The sequence below is a fragment of the Haliotis rubra genome, unplaced genomic scaffold (assembly GCF_003918875.1).
Source record: "Haliotis rubra isolate DU_JTF1 unplaced genomic scaffold, ASM391887v1 Scf223, whole genome shotgun sequence".
NCBI classification, from domain to species: Eukaryota; Metazoa; Mollusca; class Gastropoda; order Lepetellida; family Haliotidae; genus Haliotis; species Haliotis rubra.
In genome coordinates this window covers 1,422,274-1,446,029 of record NW_025766259.1, presented here as the reverse complement: position 1 = coordinate 1,446,029, position 23,756 = coordinate 1,422,274, and the positions used below count along the sequence as shown (strand labels likewise).

General features: G+C 39.5%; 1 protein-coding gene across 2 annotated transcripts in view; it reads right to left on the bottom strand.

The window, feature by feature from the left end:
* Positions 1 to 23,756, bottom strand: part of LOC124277570 (large neutral amino acids transporter small subunit 1-like) — a 47,795-nt gene that overhangs the window by 9,462 nt on the left and 14,577 nt on the right. The window contains exons 2-8 of one of the 2 annotated variants that reach the window (XR_006898860.1): positions 19,095 to 19,220; positions 17,829 to 17,843; positions 5,591 to 5,690; positions 4,081 to 4,125; positions 3,444 to 3,567; positions 2,594 to 2,697; positions 915 to 1,011 (exon numbers count right to left, since the gene is read on the bottom strand). Coding sequence is in view for 1 of the 2 variants with exons in the window: in XM_046713286.1 (XP_046569242.1) it covers positions 915 to 1,011; positions 2,594 to 2,697; positions 3,444 to 3,567; positions 4,081 to 4,125; positions 5,591 to 5,690; positions 19,095 to 19,220 (596 nt within the window). In the remaining variant the exon portion in view is untranslated. The remainder of the gene's footprint in view (positions 1 to 914; positions 1,012 to 2,593; positions 2,698 to 3,443; positions 3,568 to 4,080; positions 4,126 to 5,590; positions 5,691 to 17,828; positions 17,844 to 19,094; positions 19,221 to 23,756) is intronic. The other variant, XM_046713286.1, reaches the window with a different exon arrangement.

The following is a 23,756-nucleotide window of genomic DNA, read 5'->3' as shown; positions in this document are numbered from 1 at the left end:
ACCTGTCAACACTTACAATGACAAACAGTGATGAGGCCGGGGTGAGAAACTGGTACAAGGGGCACCTGTCAACACTTACAATGACAAACAGTGATGAGGCCGGGGTGAGGTACTTGTACAAGGGGCACCTGTCAACACTTACAATGACAAACAGTGATGAGGCCGGGGTGAGGTACTGGTACAAGGGGCACCTGTCAACACTTACAATGACAAACAGTGATGAGGCCGGGGTGAGGTACCTTTACAAGGGGCACCTGTCAACACTTACAATGACAAACAGTGATGAGGCCGGGGTGAGGTACTGGTACAAGGGGCACCTGTCAACACTTACAATGACAAACAGTGACAATGACAAACAGTGATGAGGCTGGGGTGAGAAACTGGTAAAAGGGGCACCTGTCAACACTTACAATGACAAACAGTGATGAAGCCGGGGTGAGGTACCTTTACAAGGGGCACCTGTCAACACTTACAATGACAAACAGTGATGAGGCCGGGTCGAGGTACCTTTACAAGGGGCACGTGTCAACACTTACAATGACAAACAGTGATGAGGCCAGGGTGAGGTACTTGTACAAGGGGCACCTGTCAACACTTACAATGACAAACAGTGATGAGGCCTGGGTGAGGTACTGGTACAAGGGGCACCTGTCAACACTTACAATGACAAACAGTGATGAGGCTGGGGTGAGAAACTGGTAAAAGGGGCACCTGTCAACACTTACAATGACAAACAGTGATGAGGCCGGGGTGAGGTACTGGTACAAGGGGCACCTGTCAACACTTACAATGACAAACAGTGATGAGGCCGGGGTGAGGTACTGGTACAAGGGGCACCTGTCAACACTTACAATGACAAACAGTGATGAGGCCGGGGTAAGGTACTTGTACAAGGGGCACCTGTCAACACTTACAATGACAAACAGTGATGAGGCCGGGGTGAGGTACTTGTACTGGATCATGCCCATGAAGTGGGGCATATGATTGTTCTGAGCTCCGATGAAGAAAAGTCTGCAACAGAGAGATAAACAAATATGAGTAAGAGAGAATAATGATTCGGGGAGCCTCCTCATTACTTCGGCTTGAGATCTGATGACTTAGCGAGGTCAAAAACAGTCAATCTAAATTAGTTCAGAGTCTAGAGTCGTCTTGGGACGTCTTGCATCATTTGACATTCTTAGACTAAGATTGGTAATTGTGACCAAGGTCTAAAGATATCTTATGCATAATGTTAACGTGTACAGAATCCTCTAGAAGCGCATTTGAGTTCAAGTATCAGGTTGAACAACAAAAATCAAAGTAAACTAGACAGCTGGCAAGAGTTTTGATAACGTAGGGGATGTTGTTGAGAGATTTGCTTCAGATGAATGTACATCTCAATTAGCAGAAAGGGCCACCAGCCTAAAGCAGAAGTAACATCTCAAGGCTAACTACAAGTTCCATATGATATTTCTGGGCATTGAATATTCAATAAAACCGTTCCTATGGAAACACAAATCTACCTAAGTAAGATCTGACAGTTTCATACCATAAAGCAGAAGTAATGTTTGAGTGAGTGAGTGAGTTGGTTTTTACGCAGCTTTTAGCAGTATTCCAGCAATATCACGGCGGGACACCAGAAATGGGCTTCACATATTGTACCATGTAGGGAATTGAACCCGGGTGTTCAGCGTGATGAGCGAACACCACAACCACTAGGCTACCCCACCGCCCCCACTAATCTTTGAGATGACTATCCCTATACAATACAGCTTATTTAAACAAACATTCCTTTCATATCTAATTTTCACGATCCTACTTTTAGAAGAACCAAAACAGTTTGAAACAACTATGTAAGATAATCAACAAATATTGCAGTCAAAAACTCCTTACAATTTTCATAAAACACTATTTCAAAATTTCTGCTCTCATAAAGAGGCTGTTGCATCAGAATATCAACAACCACTGGAATCGAACTCAAATTAGCAACAGAAGGTCAGAATGTCAGCACATGGCTTACTAACATCAGAATGGTGGAAGGTGATGATGTTGATTTGGATATTTACATGCACTTTCCGACACGATGGGTATTTTATACTTGGCCTGCAGGCCATTTAATGTTTGATCAAAAGGTGAGGTGAGGTGGGGTGAGGTGAGGTGGGGTGAGGTGAGGTGGGGTGAGGTGAGGTGAAATTGGGTTTTACGTCGTGCTTGAGAATATTTCGCTCATATGATGACGTGCATGCGAGTGTATGTGTATGTGCGGCTGCTTGTACTAGCCGAGACTTAAGCTGGTTTTATAGTGCTAGCCCACTGAGATACCATGTTGCAGTGAAGCATGAATACCCCACTCAGACACATTATACCGACTCCGAGCCGACCAGTCCTTATTGTACCCATTAATGCCAAGCGCCAGACAGGGACCAACAAGTACCAAATTTTAACGTCTTTTGGTATGACGCGGTCGGGGATCGAACCCGTGACCTTCCACTCTCTGGGCGGACCCTCTAACCACTACACCACGGAGGAGGTCTTGATCAAAAGTGATTATGGCTGAAGGATAGGGCCACCTGAAGGGGTTGTAGGGTTGCATTAGGTGGAAGGTGGTTCTGACCTTGACATTGAGAGTGCAGTTCCGTTCATGGTTCCCATCACAGAGACAGCAATGAGGATAGGTATCAACCATGACATCACACCCATTGTGTGACCGGCAAACGTCTGAAAACATTTTTAACATTAGCACTCGCTTCACTATTGTAATTCAGCATAAAAACAAAAAGTCATGATCATGATGAAAGTCCTTGTATTTTTTTTCTACTCTCCTACCACCAGCTTAATCATTCAGTGCAAATATATTTTCAAATATCTAAAAATACACTCAAAAAGAACACCAAGATATCCTCTGCCATCTTTTCACTATTGAAATATACAAAAAGACATGGTCATTAATATCCCCGGCCACAGTGTTCTGTTCCTATTTTGACAACTTTTCATTCTTCCTACAAATGAGAAAATCTGTTCACCATGCACTAAGTCAAGAAATGCATGACAAGGGCCATAACTCTGTAACAAATTGTAACACGGTTTCCTTTTTTAACTCCATCAAGGCATTCATGTCCTGAAAACACATTCAAAATTTTTGGTTTTCCTATCTATAACGGTTCTGAGAAAATCTGTCCCCAGCATCTCGGACAGATGCAAGGACGGGAGCTCAAACCTATATCCCCCCTCCTACTTTGTGGCGGGGAATAATAATCTGACATTTCTGAGTGAGTGAGTGAGTGAGTGAGGATTAACACTGCCTTTAGCAATATTCCAGCAATATCAAGGCGGGGAACACCAGAAATGAGCTTCATACATTGCACCCATGTGGGGAATTGAACCCGGATCTCAGATGTGATGAGCGACCCCTTTTTAACCTCTAGGCTACCCCAACTCCCCCAAGCATTAACTGGCAAACTTACCACAGCCACAGCGGTTGACTTGAGCATCAGAGCTGGGGAGAGGACAGCCAGGTATGCAATGTTTGTGACCAGGTAGATAGAGATGACCAGAACCATGGAGATCATGATGGCTCGAGGTAGATTGCTGAGGAAAGTAACAAATGTATATAAATTGGAATGAGTGAGTAAGGTTCCACGCCCCTTTTAGCAATATTCCAGCAATATCACAGTTGGGGACACCAGAAATGTGCTTCACACATTGTACCCATGTTTGAAATCGAACCCAGGGTCTTCATTGTGACGAGCTGACGCTTTAACCACTAAGCTACCCCACCGCCCCTATATAAATTGGACAATTTCAACTTTCATCAATGTACCTGCTATATCATATAAACAATCAAGCCTGGACCAAACAGAAATGTGATTGATATAATTCCCCAAAATGTTCTTATCTGAAGGCCCCCTTAGTTTTTAACATTTGTGTAGACCAGGTCTCCTCAATGTTTATCCTTTATTTGAACATACAGATACATAATATGATATGACAAAAAATATGTGTGAAGATGAACTAGTTCAACCATCTTCATCATAGCACATGTTCATGCAAGAAAATGTAACATAACATGGCCCAAAGTTCCAAGGTAGTGCGAAGACTTACCGATTTGGGTTCACAAGTTCTTCTGTCAAAAAGTTCAGGTAACTCCTGTAGATGGAAACCAGGCATGTCAGTCAAGCAAAAGCAAGTTTATTGAGTGAGTTAAGTTTTATGCCACATTTAGCGATATTCCAGCAATATCATGGTAGGGTCACCAGAAATGTACCAAAGTGGGGAATTGAACCTGGGTCTTCGACGTGACGAGTGAACAATTGTACCACTAGGCTAGCCCACCACCACTGACAGGCTTATCTCCAGCAGTGACTATTTTCATCCCAACGTTTTCAAAACGTTTTCCAATTTTGGCATGAATGTAGAGAAATGTCCAAAATTGATAAAATCATAAAACTTATCCTAATGAATTTTGTTGCCACCAAAATCACTGAAAATATAAGTTTATCAACAGAGCAAAACAGATAAGAATTTATTGTCAGAACAGGCTCAAAATGACAGATTTACAGTCACAGGGGATCTGTTCCTGCGTTACACCAATTTCAGTTCTGGTTTATGATGAAAAAATTGAGTCAGATACCTGAGGTGAGGTGAGGTGAGGTGAAATTGGGTTTAACGTCGTGCTTGAGAATATTTCACTCATATGACGACGTGCATGCGTGTGTATGTGTAGGTGCGGCTGCTTGTACTAGCCCAGGCTGAAGCTGGTTTTATAGTGCTAGCCCACTGAGATACCAAGCCGCAGTGAAGCATGAATACCTCACTCAGACACATTACACTGACTCCGAGCCGACCAGTCCTTGTTGTACCCATTAATGCCGAGCGCCAGGCAGGGACCAACAAGTACCATATTTTAACATCTTTTGGTATGACGCGGTCGGGGATTGAACCTGCGACCTTCCGCTCTCCCGGGCGGACGCTCTAACCACTACACCACGGAGGTGGTTGTTAGATACCTGAACTATTCACAAGTTTCATATGATAATTACTACACTGGAGCAAGTTCAGTACTTTATTTTAATAACCCGCTGCTTAAAAGTTCTTAAAACCCCATTTGATCAAACTACGGGAATTACAATAATAAACAAGGTGAGGCACGCGAAGGCAATATTTCACAGTTGTGTAGAAATACTTCACAGCATAATCCAATCCAACAGAATAAATGAAAGAACATATTAAAAGTTGACACACATTATTTTGATACTATACACTGGCCTGTCTTTGTGATTCAGCACCTTAAAGTTTAGAAACATGTCACAAATCCCTTTGATGTACTTGTAAAGATTTTCTTGCAACATAAACAACCAAAACAATGCCTGTGATGTGAGGTTTACAAGCTCCTCTCTGTGACCTATCATTTTCACCTGCAATGCCATTGAACACACCCAATGATGCAAAGAGATTTTCATCTATGTTCTTGAATTTAGTTCTGGTAGAACACAAGCACCGCTTGGGTATCATAAATGTGTAACACCAGCGTATTGTTGCTAAACAGTGGTATCTTTAATGGATAAATATAAAACTGTTTTTTGAAGCTGTAGACGTAGATATATTTGTTTACCATCCGCTGTATGCCCAGAAGCCGGAGTAGAAGGAAAGTGCGATGGCTCCAGCTCTATAGTCGCTGTCTTCGAACGAGTTCTTGAAGCTGTCAATCTCACCTGCAACATCAGCCAACATTACATAAACAGTTCCACATGTTCAAAGATGCTTTGCAAAATCCTGTAGGTAAACGATTATGAAACCCATTATAATGGAAGTCTGAATCTTTTAAAGAGCATCCATTTCTTCAACTGTCACCAGCATGTCTATTCTAAGAGGTTTCATCGCTTTCTTGCAAATGAATTTCTTTTTAATCTCTCCTTATCTAAGCTCACCAATTTAAATGTACCCAGTATGAGTGTTTCTTTGCTAACGAATACAATTTGCCCATTTCTAACAATAGTACCAGAAACTTTCCTTTTTCTCAATATCTTCACACTGGATGCACATGTCATAAATTGTAGGTTCACCTTCATGAGTGAGTGAGTGAGTTTAGTTTTACGCCGCACTCAGCAATATTCCAGCTATATGGCGGCGGTCTGTTAATAATCGAGTCTGGACCAGACAATCCAGTGATCAACAGCATGAGCATCGATCTGCGCAATTGGGAACCGATGACATTTGTCAACCAAGTCAGCGAAACTGACCACCCGATCCCGTTAGTCGCCTCTTACGACAAGATAGTCGCCTTGTTATGGCAAGCACATGGGTTGCTGAAGACCTATTCTACCCCGGATCTTCACGGGTCGTTCACCTTCATGATGCCCTTTCACTTGAATTCTTATTTACTTGACTATCGTTTGCTCTTGCAGTATTTTACCTCAACTCGCAAACATGGCAGTGACGGGGACCCCCAATTATTATTAGTATTAGGCCTCCTTGCAGGCAATATGAGCATCCTGTGAAGTAACAAGTGTGGAGAACTATACGTTCTGGAATGAATCGTTGATCATGTGGACTGAGGGACGAAATTATGCACGTTACTGCTCTCAGAGAAATAAACACTTGGCAAAGTTGTAGATGTCTTGTGGGTACAGTGAATAATATTGTGGACCTTCTGAATTTTTATTCTGCATCCATTTTCTACATTTGTATATACTGGACACCCATTTGCGTGTCACGTAAAACCCTGCTCTTGTTTACACACATATAATACAGTTCGTGCTTGATAACTGTAATTAATAACTTGTATTAAACTGATATTATCATAATGATAAAACACTGTGAGGTATGAAATAACTAATAATTTACCTTTTGAACACACACTGAGTTGAGGTAAATACAAGCGTCAGATACAGCAAGCATAAGCTTCTGGATAAAGTGGTTCATTTGAACAACAAGCAGCATAAGCGTTTAAGTTATTTATACATGATATACAGAATATGTTCAGGTCAGTTCAGTGGGGAATATGCATTAAAATGTTTCCTATTACAAATTCTTTAAAACAAGGTGAGCATCACTATGGTACCTTCTACCCATTTAACATGAGAATCACATCAGACAAACATAATGGTGGAAGACCCCGACAAGAGTTATCTCCCTTAGTCCAGCAAACTGCTGCTTAGTGAAGACGACACATATGTACATTATTAAGCAGTTGACAAACATGTCTAGAATCAGTTTAATCTGACAAGGACTACTTTACAAGATAATTTTCTCACAAGGCAGAATTTTATAGATTACCTAAACCTGAAATATACCAAGTCATTTGTTTCCTCTCTTCTTTAGATAAATGCTTGTCCAGACATTGGCTACCAACAGTAAAGGCATTTGCGGACAACATTCAGGGATGGCAACAGGAAAATCTATTTTCAGTCGAAAACTTAGTATCGTGTCATGGAATCGGGGGTTTAGGGATCGATTTTGAAATAAAATCCGTGGATATCCGCCGATCAAAGGAAAATTGCCATCCCTGAATATTTCCAATGAGAAAAAGAATTTGTAACTGTGTGTAATAAAGACGGATGAGCAGATAGATACCCTTATCTATTTATCTTATTTTGATAGTCTTTGCAATAAATACATGTACATCCATCAAACCTACTTTGCATGGTCATGGGTCAAATGAGATCCATTATTCAATACTGAAAAAAAAACGGTATTAAAAAGTTCGAACAATATCGAAAAGTTATAATTAAACACTTTAATCATGACTATTACAGTACCTGCAGTAAACCGTATATTATTGAAGATTGAATTATTTTTTATCCCATGTCTGGTGTTGCACCAGATGTTGAAGTGAATTGACAATATTTGCTGCTGTGTAGGCATAAACTGGAATATTTCTCCACTGTTTGCTCAACTAAAGTAAGGTAACTGCCAGTGATAAAGTTATTTTGGGGTTCGTCATGTTTATGCTTCTGTCAGTTGTTTTGCCAGTTTCTTCTCAACAAGATAAGGAGGCGTTGGGATAGCCTAGTGGTTAAAGGGTTCGCTTGTCACACCGAAGACCCGGGTTCGATTCCCCACATGGGTACAATCGGTGAAGCCCATTTTTGGTGATACTGCTAGAATATTGCTAAAGGCGGCGCAAAGACCAACTCACTCACTCAACAAGATAAATGTTTACAGTACCGATAATCAAAACGCTACAACTGAGTGGTTTAAAGCGAAAAAAGCAAGATCACTCAGTACAAGTTCAGTCACATGAACAAATGTACTATGATATCAAAACCGGTTAATTATACAACAAAGGCAGCTTAGTAATTACAGACAATACAAGCTTCAGTTACAACACGTGTGGAACTAACTGGCTTGTCTGACAGCAGCTGATTGCTGCAAGCACTGTTGGTTACTGGTTTCCAGGACATACTTGCATCTAGAGCCTATCAATGATTATTATACATCAGATCTGAATACCCTCATTCCCATTTTGTTTGTTTGTTGTTTAATGCAATATTCCAGCTGTATGGCAGCGGTCAAATAATTGAGTCTGTACCAGACAATCCAGTGAGTGAGTGAGTTTAGTTTTACGCGGCACTCAGCAATAGTCCAGCTATATGGTGACAGTCTGTAAATAATCGGATCTGGACCAGACAATCCAGGGATCAACAACATGAGCATCGATCTACGCAATTGGGATACGATGATATGTGTTAACCCAGTCAGCAAGCCTGACCACCCGAAGTCGCAAGTATGGGTTACTGAAGATCAATTCTAACCCAGATCGTCACTGGTCATGCTCAGCTGGATACCAGAAGCACAGTTTATTTGGGTGTAAGAAGTACTCACTTTCCAAAATATTTTCATATTAAAAGACTGGTGGAATATTGCTGAGTGTGGCGTTACACAAATCAACTAACCAACGCCATTAGTCAGGTACAATACTCACTTAAACTCATGACCATATTAATCATACTTCAATTGGCATTGTGAAATATATCTGAAATAATATATAATATATGCATGAGTTTTTTTATTTACAGATTGGTTATGTTTCTAATTATACTACAGGAAAGACTACACATGTTGCCATTAGCTAATGGCTGACATTACATATGAATATAATGAAATGGGTTGGGTATTTGTCATGCAATGAATCCTTTAATGAGGTGAATTTGATACGTGCCATCATCACTGGGCTACGAAAGGAGAATATTAGGTAATGAATACAATGACAAGCCTGCAGTTGATGTATTATTCATTATTACCCATGCAGGTGAGGAGATTCCGTGTAATATCTTTTGATATTTGCACAGTGTGCAATTTAGTGATTCTCGATGTTGATTAGTTGATTGTATATTTGTACATTTTCATTGGATGCTGGAACTACTTTCACACACTACGTTCATTCATAAAATTTCATCGATTCATTGATTAAATTGACCGTGATGTAATCGCACTTATTCGAGATCTAAAAACAGAACAAAAACAACATACAGGATTTCGATTTTGATGCTAATTTAATGTTTTATTTCATACTTCATTACCAATATAGCGTTGTCTACTTAACATGTTTTGTAATAAAAAAATGTCTAACATTGATAAAATTGTCTTTTGTAAACAAAAATGGCTACCCAGTTAACGCCAATCAAAGTCAATGACCTGGGCAAGGTGTACGGAGACATTACTGGTCGTGTAACAAGAATTACACAACCACTAAATTCCTTTCACGTGTATGTCATAAACACGGAATATGGAGGAATGGAAGTTGCAAGGCACAGACTGAAAGTGTTGCCGGAAACAATCTCGAGCGAGTCGGCTTCTCACCAAAGTCCCCACCTGCCTCAGAGTGTCATAAATGACTTGCTACAAGATGATTTTTTTAACCCCACAATTGAAAACAAAACTTTTGACAGATTTGTTCCTGTTTTTGACCATGACATTGATAACTTCTTGGCTGCAAACGAAAACGAAAACACAATGAAAAGGACAAAATTGGACATGAATCTTGTTTATAGATTTCTCCGCGAGTGTCTTAATGATCCAAGACAGCTTGAAGACATTGCCCCCCATGAACTGAACACTATCCTATGTAAATGTTTCATATCGGCAAGAAAATGTGATGGTTCGGAGTATGAACTGTCTTCCCTCCGGGGCATATAGGGTAGCGTTGAACGCTATTTGAAGCGTAAAGGGTACTCACATGTGTTAGCTGAGTCAATGCATTTCAAGAAACTGAGGGAGGTTTTGAAATCAAAACTCAAGTCATTAAAAAAACAAGGTAAAGGAAACCTACCATTCTGTGCTGATCCTGTATCCGACACTGAATTACAGAAACTCCGTGAATGTGGCCAACTAGGCACTAGCACGCCAGATTCCATTTTAAACACATTATGGTGGAACAACACAGTTTATTTTGGCGTGTGTTCGACGACCCCGCAGAGTTGTATGCAATGGGGTGATGTAACACTAAAAGTTGATTCAGAGAACCGAGAATATCTCCAGTATATTGAACGGCAGTCAAAAACCTGTCAGGGTGACCAGTTTCGCGATCTTGCTCCTAAAGCATGGGCATCTGTGGATATCCAGTCGCTGTTTACAAGTCGTACAGTGACTTGAGACCACTAAACTTCTCGAACGATGATCATCCATTCTATTTGGCAACAAACACCCAGATTGGGGTACAAACTGGAAATACTTGGCTTAAACGTCAACCGGTTGGCAGAAATAAACTGGGATCACTGATGAAAACAATGGCAAGTAAAGCAGGGATTTCTAATGACAAACCATAGTGCCAGGAAATGTATGATTCAAACTTTGTCTGACAAAGGTGTTCCAGCTCACCAGATCATGCAAGTGTCGGGGCACAAAAACGTTCAATCCATCAACAGTTATTCCACAATGAATGAAAAACAACACCAAAACATCAACAGACTTCTGTAGTCCAACTGTGATTCCACACCACGTGACACAGGCCTGTCTCTCCCTTGCCTACAAAATGCACCAAAGCCTCAGTCGAATCAATCCCAATCAGTCATGTCCCAGATGAATTCAGTTTCCCATTATATCTGTGCTGTTCTGGTCCAATTTACGGTGGAGTATTCAACTTCACTATTTCAAATGATTCTTCTTTCAACCAACCACCTGCACCGAAAAGGCGTATTTTGCCTGTTGTCGACTCGGACTAAAGTTAGAGTTATCGTTCCTGACAAGGACACTGACACGAGCCAAAACTAGGTCACAGTCAAAATGTTGACAAACGTTAATAATTGTGAATCGTCGACTTAGAAAAAAGTTCACCATTCCTGCGTTTTATTGTTCTCTTGCAGATTTTCACTGTTGTATCAGATAACGTTAAATAAAATTGACAGGTTTTTGCTGTTTTGTATCCAACCACAGTCACCCACTTTCTGTCACGAGTAGATCTAGGCTACACATTTGCGATCTATGACTAAATAATACATATGCGATTGTACTCGTTAAAAATAAACTTAATCTTTACAAGGGGGTGTGGGTAATAAAATCCTCATGAAACGAATTTGGAAACTGATGAATGGTGTAGTTTTTCATACCGTTTTCTACAGTACGATATTGGGGTTTGTCTGCGATTCCATTAGGCGTGAGCCGTTTGGTTTCCTCTGCGCATTTATACGGATAAGCTGTTTACGTTGTAAACACATAACAAGGTGCAGCTTTGAGTTCATAAGTACTGGTTTCTCGGTTTAATTACAGAATGGGTAACAAAAAGAATAACCCACGAGGCACGAGTTATTACGGGAAATATGTCCATCGTCAAATTAATGTTCAAGTCGCTCGCTAAAGCTCGGAACAGTGAACATTAATTTCACTCGGGACATATTTCCCGTAGTCACTCATACCTCGTGGTTTATTCTCTAAATATATTCAGAGAAATAATAACAAACTATTTATTTGACAGGTTTTGTCCATGTTGAGTGAGTTCATGTATCATGACAATGACCAATGACCACATTGCTGTCAAATTTAATATATGACAATGTTGTCTGGTATCCTAGCTTGATTGGAGTGAGTGAGTATGGTATTACGCCACTTCAAGCAATATTCAAGAAATGGGCTTCACACCTGCACATTGTACCCATGTGGGGAATCAAACCCGGATCTTCGATGTGACGAATGAACATGTTAACCACTAGGCTACCCAACCACCCCTTCCTTCATTGGAAATATTCCATTATGCAAGAAATGGGCTTCACACATTGTACCCATGTGGGGAATCGAACCTGGGTCTTCGATGTGATCGAACGAACATGTTAACCATTAGGCTATTGGAAATATTCCATTATGCAAATCTCGATTTTGAGAAATAACACCCACACTCAAGTAAAAACACTTCTTTTAAAAAATGCATTCAATTCTAGTGATAATGAATAACTAAATGAAATCCTGAAAGGATACTGTTCGGTTCCCTGAATATGCGAGTGATCAAAATCTTTGCACCACTAGACTACAAAAGGTGAAGTCCATGATACAGAGTTACTTCTTTATTCATTGGTCAATTCTAAATTATGTTCAGAACTCTGTTACTGATACAAAATCCATGCATAAATGACAAAATTGGTAACTTACCATGGTAATTCCTAATTACCGTATGAGTCATTTTCACAAAGAGTGTAATTTTCTGTCCATCATAAAAAAATTATATTTGTTGTTATTTTTCTTACTATTTTAAGTTTTGACAAGAAGACAAAGTCATCAATATCCCCCGCAATGGCAAAATACTCTTCATGATTATGTCTACGAGTTATGATTATGTCAAATATTTAGGCGTGTATATAGAAAAGTGGAAGGAGAGTATTGAAAGGTTTTTAAAGTTCTGCTCCAGAAAGGAGCACTATCACCAATTTCAGTATATGTCAAACTTGTTGCCATGGAAATGCCAAAAATATTTTATTCAGAAATCCCAAACTACCAAAAGGGCACCAGTATTTTATTCTGACCACCAGACCAGCTATCTATGTGCCAAGTTTGGTGAAGAAATAGTGAACGGTTTCAGAGTTCAGCTCGAAAAATGTCCTACCACCAATTTCAGGCTAAGTCAAACTTGTTGCCACGAAACGCCAAAAATATTTTATTCAGATTTCCAAAACTACCAAAAACGACACCAGTACACCACTAGATCTATCTATGTGCCAAGTTTGGTGAAGAAATAGTGAACGGTTTTAGAGTTCTGTTCGAAAAGAGCACTACCACCAATTTCATTCTAAGTTGAACTTGTTGCCATGGAAACGTCAAACATATTTTATTCAGATTTCCAAAACTACCAAAAGGCACCAGTACACCACCAGATCTATCTATGTGCCAAGTTTGGTGAAGAAATATTGAACGGTTTTAGAGTTCTGCTCCGGAAAAAAAAAAATGTGCACGGACTATGGACGGACGACGCGACGCTTATCGATCGGAGTCCATTTTAATACCCCCCGCAAACGCTGCGGGGGATAATAATAAAAAACACCATTGAATGTACTTATTAGAATTGGCAAATAACAATTTGGTTTCATATTTTAATTTTTGGGAGATGTTTTATGGTGCCATTTGCTGAAAATTGCTAGTCGTCATTACCCCACGATCATTTTTTCTGTTTTCATCATTTCAAATTTACATTCTTTTTCACCCCAAACCAGCTGAATGCTACAGGTACATATAAATGTCCCTCCAATTTTGAATTTGAATACAATTCAAAATATGCACACATGTAAACATCAAATATTTGAATTCTGCAGCAAATGCTCCCATCTGTATCGTTTAAGAAACACTTTTGAAAACCACCTCTGAAAATTAGGTACATCCAGAACTCGCCATTTTTACAAGCTACCAAATCACCATTCATGGCAATATTTTGTGTTTCTTTTAAAATCTACATAAAGAATATTTACTCAATGAATTACAGAAATAGCATATTAATGATCCTGGTTACTGGTTCTGCATCAATTCAACAATGAGTATTTTGAAATGTCGGCTATAACACTTGAATCATTTAGAATGTTTCACAACAAACGTATACACGATCACCAAATGAGTTTTCTGCTGAATTGGATAATGTTTACAAAATCACTTTTCATTCATGCTGGTAAACAACAACAAACAAAATACCGCAATTGTGTCCTATTTTCTGAGATTTTATTGGGTATTTGCAGCATGCCCTGGCTCAAAACACCAAGAATGCACATCGAAAGAGTATCGCAGAATTATGGACTAAAAAATAATTTCATCACAATGACTTGGTAACTTCAACAGAATTTTTGTGAAAATTATGGAACAAATAAAGACAGACAATATGTAGATTTTCAGATTGTCTAATCTATCTATAGATATATGTAAATAAAATTTGTGAATCAATGAAAATCTCTCAATGAACATTCCTGCTAACCAATGACATGTTGTTGAATTCTATCACCAGTAGTGACGTCACACGCCAACATATTTTACACATTTCTTTGTCTAAAGGTCATGTGACTAGATGTGCATATGCCTATTCAATGCTGCAGATCATAGTTTCAATTTGACCATCTTTAAGATATTTTCACATAATGAATCACACCATGTGTGGTTTTATGCCGAGTTTAGGAATATTCCAGCAATATCACGGCGGGGGACACCAGAAATGGGCTTCACACATTGTACCCATGTGGGGAATCGAACCCGGGTCTTCGACGTGATGAGTGAACACTTAAACCACTAGGCTACCCGATCGCCCCATCACACCATGAATATTTATCAATATTCATCATCATATCACAAAGAGTAGATCTCATCCACCTTTGATTCTCAAATTCTCTTTAAACTATTTGCATTAAACATTTGCAAACTGAGCATGGTATGCCATATCAATTACCTTTAGTTATGTGTTGTGAAAATGAAATGTAAATGTAACCGTAAAATGTATTCAGTCCTTAGTAGTGTGGTTTGGTTTGGTTTGGTTGGTTAACGGTGCACTCAGCAATATGGCGGCGGTCCAAAAATAATCAATAATAAGTCTGGACCAGACAATCCAGTGATAAATACCATGAACATCGATCTATGTAACTGGGAACCGATGACATGTGTCAACCCAGTGAGCAAGCCTGACCACTCAATCCTGTTATTCGCCTCTTACGACAAGCATGGGTTACTGAAGGCCAATTCTAACAAAAATATGTTGTCATTGTCCACAGAGGCTTGAGCTGCAATAAACGTGTTCTAAGCATAACAGAGTTATGTCCCTTTTATTTGTGCAAGCATATTCTCTTTTTCCTTTGTTTTGATTCATAACTGAAACATAGCTTTCATTACGTAGGAAAAGCTATTTATCATGTCTAATGTATAATGTTTATACATAAGGAAACATATCCATTTAATATATATGTACGATGTTCAGATATTAGCTAGTATTATTTTTTTAGACTGTACACACAGTACAGAAGCAGAGCAGTGTGTGTTTTTCAAGATGGTTTCATATTAGCAGTTGGATAAAACAATTTACACAATCAGATAAGAATTTAAGATTCTGCAGATATGCAAAATTTTCATAATCAAAGACATGTCACACATGCATTATTCTTGCAGATATACTTTTCAGATCTCTGAAACAACATGTCACAAAAATAACACAGCTTCAACAGGGTCAAGGGTAGTGTATCCTTGGTAACGAATTTGAATCTCATTTTGTGAAGGATAGTGTGCGGGTACTGTAGCTCACCCTCAATGATAATACCATGAGTGAGTGAGTTGGGTTTTACGCCGCATTTAGCAATATTCCAGCAATATCACGGCAGGGGACACCATAAATAGGTTTCACACATTGTGCCCATGTGGGGATTCGAACCCGGGTCGTCAGCGTGACGAGCCGACGCTTTAACCATTTGGCTACCCCACCGCCCCTGATAATACCATGATGGCTGTTGGAGTGATATGAAGCTGTATTGTCAGCCATATGCTTCCACTGGCTTATGTGAATCTGTGATGGAATTCAAACTAATACATGACCTAAAGATCAAGGCAGTGGAACAACTAGGCTAAAAAAATAACATCAACGCAGTGATGAACTAAAACAAAATGTGTCAAAATCAATCTTGAAGCATTCATGTCTATCAAGTTTGTTTGAGCTTTTTTTGGCAAACGTACACTTCTCTAATGCTTTAAACAGTTATTTGCGAAATGGTCAAGCATTACCATGATAAGGTGGTCATGTTGAAAGTTCAAGGTGAAAACGTAACACTTTCAAGTCTTGATTGAACCAAGCAAAAATGATCAAACACTGTAACAATATTTTCAAGGACATCATTAAAGTCACTGTATTGTCAAATTGTTGATACAAGATATCAGTATTTGGCTGGGTGAGACAAGATTGAATTAGAAACACCTAATTCAGTAGAAGCTGCAGTGATCAAAGTGCAAAGTGCTTATCAGAAAACATAGTCAAAATCCCAAATGCAGCAAACAGGCCTACCAAAGAAAACTTTCCCACTGTGCAGAAAAACGCAGAAAAGCCCACATTAATCGTGGAAACAGGAACATAAACATAATACCTCGCTACTGAAACAGTAAAAACTGCAACGACTGACTGAGTTTGGTTTTACGCCGCTTTTAGCAATATTCCAGCAACATCACGCGCAGGGGACACCAGAAATGGGCTTCACACATTGTACCCATGTGGGGATTCGAACCCAGGTCTTCGGCATGACGAGCCAACGCTTTAACCATTAGGCTACCCCACCGCCCCTAAGAACGGCAACGAAAGACTATGAAACTGCAACATGTATATATGAGCGAACTTTTGACCTCTACTGCGCATGCGCATTGCGATCTGCGCTTCTTTCCAATTTCCGAGCAACCGTGATTCGCCTCGCGTAAAAGAAGTATTAAATATGTCGAAATAATTGCTGTTAATCATTTCATACAAATATAAAGTAAACTAAACAGGTGTGCACACAAGTATCATGATGATAAATGCCAAATAACACAACAGAAATACTTAAAAAGGGAATGTAACATTTGTCCAAGCTGGAAAATGTCAACATGCAGTCGAGACTTCCTCTTCACATGTGCACATGCGCAAAATCGAAGTTGCAGGCTCTTCGTTTTTTTATGCAGGTTTAGCGATTTAAAGTTGTCGTTTTTACTGTTTCAGTAGCGAGGTATTATGTTTATGTTGCTATTTCCACGACTAATATGGGCTTTTCTGCACAGTGGCAAAGTTTCATAGTCTTTCATCCATTTCGTAGATATATCACTCTCCTTGACTTGTTAAGTTATAATACAATTTTAAATCATGCAAGATTATGGCCTGATAAAAACGTTCATGATATAACAGCTTAATGATGACTTATTTGAACAGAAACAAGATATTTCAGACATGTGTTTTCTTATTTGTTTTTGATGGTAGTTTACCTTTTTGTAATCTTTTGCTTAGTTACTACATTAAAACTTAGGACTAGTGAATTATTTACCGGGCTAATAACTTTCAGGCATAGTATGGAAACTTTGAAACTATTTCTCACATATGAAGTGTGAGCTGAGATCAATACTGCTTTGGAAACTATTCCAGTTACATTACAGAGTGTCAGCTTAAAGTGGGAGGACATCGTGAAGTGTTGCCGGTCTCAGACGTATACCAGTTTTGTGAAACACACAAGCACATATATGGTGGTAACTGACCTAGAAACAAAGTCGTGAAAAATCTGAAATTTGAACACGCCACACGAGATAACCAGGTAACATACAGATATTGTCTTTCTGCTATTGTGAGCTGAAGCTGATAGTTGAGGAACACGAGATCAAGCAAATAAAAAACGAAGTGCTCTGGCAAAAGCAACCACACATTGTCAGTAGAAACATGTTAGTAAAACTGGTGAGTATACCTCGAGTCTTCATATCTAGAAACATCAAACAGTATATAGGTTAGCTCAAAAGGAAGGAGTATGGTTGATAACAATATATTATTTTGATACACTTGCAAGCTCAGTTGTCTGTCTGTTTGTTGCTTGTCCCAGCGTTAAGTAATATTTCTGTGTCATTACACTTTACAGACGTCTGTAAATCATAAAGTCTGGACCACATAATCCAGTGATATTGTTTGATGGAGGTTAGTATTGTATAATGCAATACTATTGCAATAGTTGGTCGCAATAGTAAGTTGTAACAGACTATTGTTATCACAATAGTTGTTTCCCCGTCAATAGTCATCCCTACCAGCAATTATTTAACTTTTCCTTGTCCTTGGGAGAATTTACTAGGCATTATTTACCAGATTTATATACACCGTCATTAAAATGTCAGCTGTTACCTAATATTCACTACAAGAGGTAGTAATCAAACTTCAAGTGGAACTGTAAATTACACAGCTGCCTAACCACGCTAAGTCAATCAAAAATATAATTTATTGAAGAGACAAAAAAACTGTCCCGATAAATCTAGCAATGTAAAAGTACCACATTTCTACATCTAAATAGGTCATAAATGTCAGTGAGCATTATGTCTTTCTCAGCTTAATCACCACTATAAAGATTAATCTACCTAGCCCTGCTCAGAAGACAATATTTTGTCCATTGTCTGCAACAAATTAAAGTAAAAATTCCCAATCAAAATTAAAATGTCCCAATTCCTTAGAATGTATGAAAATGCGGATATAAAATCTCTATCTTTGGAATCGTTCGAAAAATCTTGATTGAAAAATGTACCTGCAACATATTTGCCGTCTATCCAAAGTGGTAGTCAAGTATGAAAATGTTACTAGTCCTAATTGAAGTTTACTAGTCTTGGACTAGCAGTGGTGAACATGGTATTTTACAAGGAAATGTCAGTAGTCTCCACCTGAGCTTTAACCGTACGGTATTGAAGTTATTCTGTCTCAGAAACACGGACGAGTGATTGATTGTTGCTTAATGCCACACTCAGCAATATTCCAGCTATACGGCAATGGTCTGTAAATAATCGGGTCTGGACCAGACAATCCAGTGATCAACAGCATGAGCAACCAATCTACGCAACTGGGATACCATGACATGTGTCAACAAAGTCAGCACGCCTGCCACTCGTTCCCATTAGTCGCCTCTTACAAGCTAGGTTACTGAAGGCCAATTCTAACCCGGATCTTCACGGATCGAAAAACGAACGAAGTCACTCACCTTTCCCGAAGTAGATGAATCCGATGACAATGATGATGCCGAGCGCCACCAGTTTGCAGGTGGTGATGACGACCTGCACCCGTGTCGCCCATTTGACATTGCGAATGTTGATGCCGATCAGCAGACCTGGAGAACAGGGAGTACATTTAAAATCCTTTAATTTAAACTTTAAGTAATTATTTTATTACTGTACATGCATTTAACCCAAAATACCCAAAACTAAAATCACCTATTGGTCAAATCATTCAGCTGTAACCGTATACACCTGTTAATCACTCGTCCCTATCATGACTGAATATGTATAGTGTCAACGAGGTCATGACATGAAATAAGGTTTAACATCACTGTAATGGTGTGCGAGGACCACTGCAGGCAGGAGTAACCTCCTCTTGGTAGTTAAATGAGTATGACGTCACGGGTGGTTGTGTACCGGCCATTATGAATGTTTGCTCAGCAGAATTAAACCAAGTCAAAGGAACTACCACTCCGTCCTCACCAACAAAACAACCACATTCAAAATTAAAGCACTTATACACAAAGCTTATATATGTTACAGGGAATGTGTGAAATCAGCGATTTCATGTAATCCCTTAAAGAGTCAGTGATTTCGTGAAATCACTGTGACCCTCAGGGATTTCATGTATTCCCTAACTTTCAAGGGATTTCATGAAATTACTGAAATATTGGCTCAGGGATTTCATAAAACCCATGCATACCTTTATTGAAATAGAGAACACCAAATTTATAATGCGACTACAGAGTATATGCTGATAAGCTTCATTTCTTGGGACAAGATAGACTGTAATGACACCGGCTATTAAACTTCAGTCCCATATGTTAAAACATTTACAACGTCTCGATTTACATTGGTTAGAACCCCAGTTACAGTTCTGGAAACCCTGAACATTACAATTCGACTTGGAAATCACCACAGTCTGGAGAGACACCTTTATATTTCTTATGTTTTTATTCATTCAAATCAGTAGATACAAATATACAAAATACATACTGCAACAGAACTAGTACACAATCAGACAGAAGTTCATATGGGCAGGCATTACACATATTGGAAATTTCATTAAAATTACTCTGGGAAATTATGCAAAAGTGATGTCAAATCATAATATTTGTTTTATTGGCAATAAACTTTTCTGTCTTGAAAATATCACCCAATATTTTAACAAATGTATCCTTTGATAACTTGGGTTTTTTAATACTTGATGCATGAATGTATTTTTTACCAGCACGACTAGCAGTATATGATGCATTAGGTCGGTATTATTTCCGCCAATTCTTTCAGGGTAAACTTTTCTGGTGATTTATCTTCAATATACTCTTTCAGTTTCAACAAGAATGTTTTCACACATTTACATTTTCAGTAAACATGTATCCACTTATTTAACTCGGAACAGATTGATGTAAACAAAGCCAAGATTCAAATGTGAAGAGACACTTGTTTGTCCATTGTCACATCATTCGTAGAGAGCAGACACTGAGTAACGTACTCCATTGTCGGAGTAGCTCGTCTTCTGTTTCTAATCTTTCGATGACGTCTTTAGGCAGTGAGGATGACGTCAAGCAAATCTTAGCAGTACACCCAAATAACGCTTCATACGTACTGCAGTTAATACCTACATGAAGTGCCGAATTCTTATGGAATTGTATAACTTGATTCCGATGGTCAAGAGTAAAGCTGTGAGAAAATTACCTTGGCACCCTGACTCGATGTAGCAATTAGCCAAGGGTGTCATCTGTAAATTGTCAAATTTTCAACTTCTATGAACTGAGGGATGAATTGATACTAAACAGCAAATTGTTTTACTACAAAAAGTTTTAAGCTACAAACATTATTTTAACACATTCACTGATATCCTAAACAGGGAGCGCAACGGTTTGAAATGGCGGACGAGCCAATGTTTACATTTTGAGAAAGGTTGAAATTTGAAGTGACAGTGGAAAATACTTGACTGCCTGTCGAATCTGAACCCTGCAGAATCGAAGAATAGATCTTTTTCTGATTGACCTACGACCTGTAACTCATCAAAGACTGTTGATTTGTATGACCGGCGAGTGTCGATCATGATTTTACGTTCGTGCCTCCATCCCAGCATGCAACAAAAGAGTGACAGTGCTGCTTTGTGTACATGCCACTAACTTGGAATTCCTTGGAACATTGTTTTCATCATTTGGGACTGGATTGTGGCCAAGCTTTTATTAAAGTGTACGAACATAGGTCACCAGCAGTGACAGCCTTGCGGGAAGCTGACAGATAGCAGAATTCTGGTGGTTCAAGTTTTGACATGTATTTTTTTAACGATGCAACAGGACATGATGGAGTATGAGCGGCATAAATTTAGTGTTTCGCCTGACAGTTATCTTGCACATTTCCCATTCTAAACGGAAACAAATATACCACTTACCAGGTAGGCAAATGTTTACTAACGTTCTGCTGCGAATTTTGTATAGATGGGGATGTATTTGTAAAAGGCTTTCTGATTAATAAGTGAGATATTGTTTCTTTATGTTTGGGGCTGTGCATTGTAATTGAGTTTGAATATTTTTATAATACAAGGTAATGTGATAGTGAGGTTCCCTTATAATTGTGGAGGAAAAATCATATAAATTATGTATTTTTAGAGTTTAATCAATGTTTTATAAGAATTTCTATCACGTCTGTTGTGTTGATATTAGCCATGTTGGTGGCCAAGCTGAAGTAGTGCGGCAGTGTTGTAAACGTGCGCAGTGAAGTGGTCATGAAATCAGACGCATTTTCAATCCAGGATTGATGGTATCTAATTTTCTTGATTGCCCAATCAAATTCGAGCATTTCACGTAGTCATGGTAGAATGACTCTTTTAGGAATTATGTGAAATCCCTGGTTTCACACATTCCCTGTAACATATACACACTTGTGCTTGTCATTGGCATAGAATTATACTCACTCACTTACTCATTGGGCAGATGTTGGTGCCAAAATGGCAGTGGGGATAAAGGGTTTGGACACTGATGTCGTCTTAATGGGGCCCGTAAGTAGGTCGCAGCACTTCGTGAGACCTAAGTACTCCTGCTGACAAACAATGTACACTTGGTCAGGTCTAGTAAAGTCCTGCTTGGTGGTCGTGCAATTTGGAACCAGAACTGCTGTTGAATATACCCTTGTCACCAAAAATCTGGTACTGGAGTGGAAGTCAGCTTGGCCCCGTCTCGCAAAGGGAGGGGGGAACCAGCTTTCTACCGAGAGTAGCGTCTCGTGAGACTTACAGGCACTATTAACATTGCTGCAGAGTTTCAGGGTTAGAACTAAACTTAAAGACTTTACTAGCCAAAGTAGTATGAGTTTGGTTTTAAGCCGCTTTTAGCAATATTCCAGCAATATCACGGCGGAGAACACCAGAAATGTGCTTCACACATTGTACCCCAGTGGGGAATCAACCCGGGTCTTTGGCGTGACGAGCGAACGCTTTAACCACTAGGCTACACCACCGCCCACTAGCCAAAGTAAATATAAAAAGCCCTTGTAATGTTAAAAAAACAACAGGAAAATTGTACCAACCATGAGGAATTAGTACCAGTCTCAGGCTAGTAAGATCTAACCCTGGATTTATCTGCCTCTGAGCTGATCAACACGAATCTGTGAAAAAGAGAGCCTAATACTGGAATCAGCTCAAAAGGTTAACATGTTCGGCTCAGCATGCAGTCATGATTTATATGCTTGTTGTTGACAATATTCCAGCTGTAAATTATCAAGCCATCAGTCCAGAGACATTATAAGCATGTGTTGACACAGATGGTACACGATGACACGCATCAAGCAGGTCAAGTTGAATCATGTTAAATCTGTGGACATGCTGACGACTTGATTCATTTAACTATTCAATTAGACCAGGAATATGATGACGCATCCTGCAGATCAAGCAAGTAAGTCTGACCATGTTGACAACTTGATTCATTTAACTATTCACTTAGACCAGGAATATGATGGCAGGCATCCTGCAAATCAAGCAGTAAGTCTGACCATGTTGACAACTTGATTCATTTAATGGCTCGTTTCACTGAATTCAGCAATATTCCAGCAATATCACGGCAGGGGAACACTAGCAATGGGCTTGACACATAGTACCCATGTGAGGAATCAAACCTGAATCTTAAGCATGACGAGCAAATGATTTGACCACAAGGCTACCAAACTGACCCCACCTTAATAGACCAGCATAGCTGCCTTCCATACAATCTCCACATGGCCGTGCAGGTGAGGTGAGGTGAGGTGAGGTGAGGAATTGGGTTTAACGTCGTGCTTGAGAATATTTCGCTCATATGACGACGTGCGTGCGTGTGTATGTGCAGCTGCTTGTACTAGCCCAGGCTTATGCTGGTTTTTATAGTGCTAGCCCACTGAGATACCATACCCCACTCGGACACATTATACTGACTCCGAGCCGACCAGTCCTTGTCGTACCCATTAATGCCGAACGCCAGACAGGGACCAACAAGTACCATATTTTAACGTCTTTTGATATCACGCGGTCGGGGATCAAACCCGTGACCTTCCGCTCTCCGGGCGGACTCTCTAACCACTACACCATGGAGGCGGTCTGGCCATGCAGGTATGAGAAATGGCTGTCAACATGCCAGACTTGACTGTTGTAACAGGCAACGAACATA